Here is a 5,323-nt window from a genome sequence, read left to right on the forward strand (position 1 = left end):
GTAAGCAATCTCGTGTTCGGATCCAAATGAGGTCGATCGATCAAAGAACGAAAATAATTTGAAGAAGACATGTTTTTTTATGAATCAAATTCGTGTGTAAAGAGAGTAAGAGGGAGGATGAAGATATGGAGTGAATGAAGAGGAAGAGGGGTGCTTGTATTTATAGTTGAAATCCTGCCGACAGACCGAGAAAATTCCGACGGAAACGGCTAGTTCGTCGGAATTTCCTCGGAATTTTTAAAATCTCCCAACGGCTATAATATATCCTCGGAATTCATCGGTTTTTTCCGAGGAATACGTTTTTCCTCGGTATTCCATAAAAATATTCCGACGGATTAATATTTCCTCGGAATTCCGTCGGTATATTCCGAGGAAATTCCGAGGAAACCAAATTTTGGGTTTCCTCGGAATATCCTCGGAAATTCCTCGGGATATTCCGAGGATTTCATTTTCCGTCAGAATACCACTGTTTTCTTGTAGTGTTCCAGGACATGTTAGAGATCTCAGACATCGAATGTCAGGTTAGTGTCTTCCTTTTTAAACTTTTATGATTATGATCGAGTCTTGCTATTGGAACTTTCACAAACTCGATCACAGATGTGAAGAATCAATGTAATTGCACTTTGTATTAAGAATCAATTGAGAATCGCTGGCTTAACCCAGATGAGTTCTCCTCAAGTCTCGCGACTCAATCCAAAATACAAGGCTATCTTTCCCGAAAGGACGATCATGTGCTTTTATACTTGATTCTTGTTCAACTGCAAAGTCTGTGATATCTCCTCAATGCTAGCTCAGCAAATGAAGACTTCACCAAGCTTATCAGATTAACTCATGTAACCTCAGAGCAGAGATAACCGTTTTGTTTTGGTGAAACTGTATCTTACTACTATAAATCTCCAAGTAATTTTGTTAAACCATTCAGTTAACCTTACCATGTTTCTGTATCAGATAGCCATATATAAATACTAAAATGATTTGTTTCAAGTTCAACTAGATACTGTGTCATGAATAAGTACACTCTTGACATAACACAAAACGCATATGTACTGACCCATATATTTCACGTGATACGTAGGTGGAAGTGAAATTTGTACTCGATGATCCATCCAAAAACTGCTGTCTGTGGGTACATATCTTAGGTGGTCTGATGAAGTAGATGATGTGTCGGTAGATAAAACAGGGAGTTTTATTGGCGAGGGTTTTGTTTTTCAGAAATAAATGTTTAAAGGTTGTCTTATTGGTGCGGACTTGGTGTGTTCAAGGATGAAAAAGAAGCAAAAGGAAAAAGGAATCAGATAGAAATTCTAGTGATTCAGGTTGAATTAATCGAGTCTGTCTAACGTTAGTTATGTGTATAGATTTCTCCCCGTAATCTTTGTTACTGAATTTCACAATCAACATTGTAAATTATGATTTCATTGATTAGACCAAGAACACCCATGAATGTCACCCTCATTTTCTTTCGTTTTGATAAAATGCAAATCATATTAGTACCAAAGGAAAATGTTCGATTACAAGAAGCATTAGCAGAGAGCTAACCCAAAAAAAGAACCCCAAGGAGTTGCTACAATAGATTAGACTTGTTTGAACAGGTTAGGACTTAGTTACAAGTAAACCAAGCTGATAATAGGAGCTGAGAACACTCTTTACGGTGCCTTTTTAGGGGTTTATGTTGTTTACTTTTCTGTGAGACCGTACAAAGCCAAGCAGCATATCTTTGGCCTCCACAATTGGCGTGCATGTTCATGATAGATGTGCCTAAGACTAAGACACAGACACAGTCTCCACTTTATACTGGTGCATGTAAGCATACCGTTTCCCAAAATTTCCCAGATCGAACCGGACTTTCGACTTAAGTATTATTTTGATTCTAAGTATATAATTTTTTTTGTAGATTAGTGTTCATAGAAACTAAAAATAGTAAATGACAAATGAGGGAAGAGCCACCGGTGAAGAAATTTCAACCCCACAAATCGTCAAATGCGGCAGAATTAATGGCCTTAGAGAACTCCTGAAAATTAATCCGGCCGTCTCCGTCGCTATCAGCCTCCTTAATCATCCCTGTTAATTCCGCCACCGTCAAGGCATGGCCAAGCCTAGCCATGGAATGAGCCAATTCCTTCGCAGTGATAAACCCATTACCGTCAGTATCAAATATCCTGAACAACCGGAGAAGCTGCTCCTCCGTGTAAGGAGTCCTCGTTTTCTCTTCTGAAAGAAGCTCCGGCGAGACCAAAGACACGAACTCTGGGAACTCCACGAGTCCATTACTTTTAGTGTCAGCTTTGTCGATCAGTGTCTCGAATTGGTCTGGACTCGGTTTAAGCCCGAGTGCTCGGAGAAGTGATCCGAGCTCGAGCTGTGTTAAGCTTCCGTCTTTGTTCCGGTCGAATGAACGGAAAATCTCCCGGAGCTCATTGATTTGCTCTTCGTCTAACTTCTTGGAGACTTTGTGACTCATAATCACTTGCTTAATCTATACTTTTTCTTATGTTTTAAATCTGAGAAAAACACAAACGGAAACTTTTGTGTTTTGTTGTATATTCAGTTATTAAAAGATCAAGAAATGTGACAGATAGGTTTCAGATATGGGAAATTGGATTAGATTCAACGACAAAGGCAAGGTCTTGTTCTTTGGCTCCTTTTTTGGTGGATCTTCCTTTTTACTAGGATCCAAACTTAAACTTGTTTTAACCAAATAATAATAATAATAATAATAATAATAATAAAATTTGTTTTATAGTTCTAGTAGATTTTGATCTGTGATTTCAAAACGCGGGATTGTTCATTTGTTGATTAAATTGATAGTTTTTATAAAATTGTAAGTTTTTATTATAAAGTATAGAATTTATAAGAGTTATATTATAATGTTTTTCATAAATTTGTGTCAATCATTTATTTGTTTTTATTCAATAGATTATAATTTTGGACGGCGTAGAGAATATTTACTTGTGCTATAAATGATACTTTTAGTTTAAATATTTAAGTTTTTGCCAAGTTACAAAAAAAAAAATTAAGTTTTATATGAATTTTATTTTCTTGTAACAACAAATATAGTTGTTAATGTTTAGCTATTGATCTTAAATTTTAAAAAGTAGATTATGTTTTTAGTCAAAAACAAATACATTTTAAATATATTCAGTTTTTGAAACTGAAGAAATAATTTCTTAGAAACTACATTTTGGACCGTATTATATTGCATGTTATGCCACTAAAAACCACATTTTTTTATTTCTCATTATTTTTACTCAATAGATTAAAAAAATTTGACGGTATATAGAATATTTACTTGTTCTATAAATGATACTTTTAGTTTAAATATTTATGTTTAATATGAATTTTATTTTCTTGTAACTACAAACAGTTGTGAATGTTTGGCTATTGATTTTAAATTCATAAAAAGTAGATTATGTATTTAGTCAAAAACAAATACATTTTAAATATATTCAGTGTTTGAAACTGAAAAAGTATTTCAATAGAAACTACATTCTCATCCGTATTATAATACATGTTAGTAATTCAAAAAACGCAATCTTTTATTTTAATAAGATACTCATTGTATTTTTGGAGACTATATTTCTTTCGACTAATCTATAAATGATGGTAAAAAATTGTTAAATCCATTGTATAAACATCATTTATAATGGAGATATTTTTAATATGCTATAAAGTTGTTAAGAAGTATGATATAACAATTTATAAACTAAGCATAAGATTCAGATATTAAATACTTTTCAATCGTATACAAATATAAAATATGGTTATTATTATAGAATGACCTCTCTCTCAAAAGCAAAATGAATATATTATTATGTTCGCGTAATGTTGGTTATTGCTAGTAATTTCGAATAAAAATAAAAAAGCTTAAAATAGTTCACTGTAGACCACATAAAAATGCATGTTGCTTATATTTAGGAATGAAATCTGTTCATATAAAATGTACGCGATTTTGTATACACTACAAGAAAATGTTTCTATAACAACGAAGATTTACGAGGAAAATATTTCCTAGTAAATTTACATGGCGTTTACAACGAAATTACGACGAGTCCAAAATTCGCCGTAAACTCCATGTAATTTTACGAAGAAACAGTTTCGTCGTAAAGTCAATGTAAGTTTACGATAATGTAAGTTTACGATGAAAGTACGTGGAAAGAGAAATTCGTCGTAACCGTTACATCGACATTACAACGAAACATGTTACCGATATATTTAGGTGAAAACGTGTATTCAATGTGCTTTAACTTACCTAACTTCGTTGTAAATTCATTATTATATATTCGTTGTAATTTCGTTGTTATATTTCACCTACCAAACTCGAAAATTTCTATATATATATGTCATTTCCCACAACTATCTTTCTTACAACAGAAACGAAAACAAAATAAAAATCAGAAAAAAAAATTTTCAAAACAAAATCTAAGAAAAAAATGGCCGGTGGCGGTAGTATTTACGAGTTACGGAGTTGAATGTATTTGCACAAAGAGTCCGACGGGAGGGAGACGAACACATTTCTGAGCGGGCTAGAGACATTCATGCACCAGGCGGGCTGTACATCGATCACACAGGAAAGCGGTAAGATGTTCTGCCCTTGTCGGAATTGCAAGAATTCAAAATTTGCACGTAGTGAAACTGTATGGAAGCTTTTAGTAAACAGAGAATTTACACCACAGTACTACATTTGGTATCAACACTGAGAGGGTTATGGGGGAAATGAAGCTAGTAGTAGTAATAATAATTTTGAGGATGCTCATCATAATGAAGAACCGAATCATTTGCATAATGAATATAATTATCATTAGGAGGAGCATATGGGAGACCATGATAGGGTTCAAGATATGATTAGTGATGCATTTTTAGAAACAACTACAACAATAGCTGATGGAACTGGAAAGATACATCACCTCTATTGCCCCTTTATCTTGTAAGCCAATCTCTGAAGGACCTTAGTAAAAACTATTTTCTTTTTGAATTATTTTTAATTCGAAAAGTTGGTTGACTACATTTTTGTCCCTGATTATTAACCCTAAATATCTATGAATCAGTTTCTATTTACTAATTATCCCATTTTTCCTTTTCTTTCTCTCTTCTTCTACGACGTCTTTTCTCTTCCTCTCTGCAACTTCTCTTCTTTTTTTTGTTTCTTCTCCTTTCTTCTTCGATATAAAATCCGATAGTGAAGATTTCTTCTTTCTTTCTTCGTTTTATATCTAATAACCACATAATCAAAGATGGCAGAGAAGCTACAACGGTTATAAAGTGCATGTGGTTGAACATGATATTAGATCTGAAAACCAGAAAAAGAAACAGATCCACGATGGCT

General features: G+C 33.5%; 1 protein-coding gene across 1 annotated transcript; it reads right to left on the bottom strand.

Moving 5' to 3' along the window:
* Positions 1-1,511: 1,511 nt before the first annotated feature.
* Positions 1,512-2,596, bottom strand: LOC106293886 (probable calcium-binding protein CML17). The gene has a single exon (XM_013729519.1). The coding sequence runs from the start codon at positions 2,459-2,461 to the stop codon at positions 1,961-1,963; it is 501 nt and encodes a 166-aa protein (XP_013584973.1). The 5' UTR covers positions 2,462-2,596; the 3' UTR covers positions 1,512-1,960.
* Between the last annotated feature and the right edge of the window lie 2,727 nt (positions 2,597-5,323).

This window comes from Brassica oleracea, chromosome C5, assembly GCF_000695525.1.
Source record: "Brassica oleracea var. oleracea cultivar TO1000 chromosome C5, BOL, whole genome shotgun sequence".
NCBI classification, from domain to species: domain Eukaryota; kingdom Viridiplantae; phylum Streptophyta; class Magnoliopsida; order Brassicales; family Brassicaceae; genus Brassica; species Brassica oleracea.

Bases quoted from the DNA above. Each gene is read 5' to 3' on its own strand.
- LOC106293886 (XM_013729519.1), bottom strand. From the start codon at position 2,461: ATGAGTCACAAAGTCTCCAAGAAGTTAGACGAAGAGCAAATCAATGAG.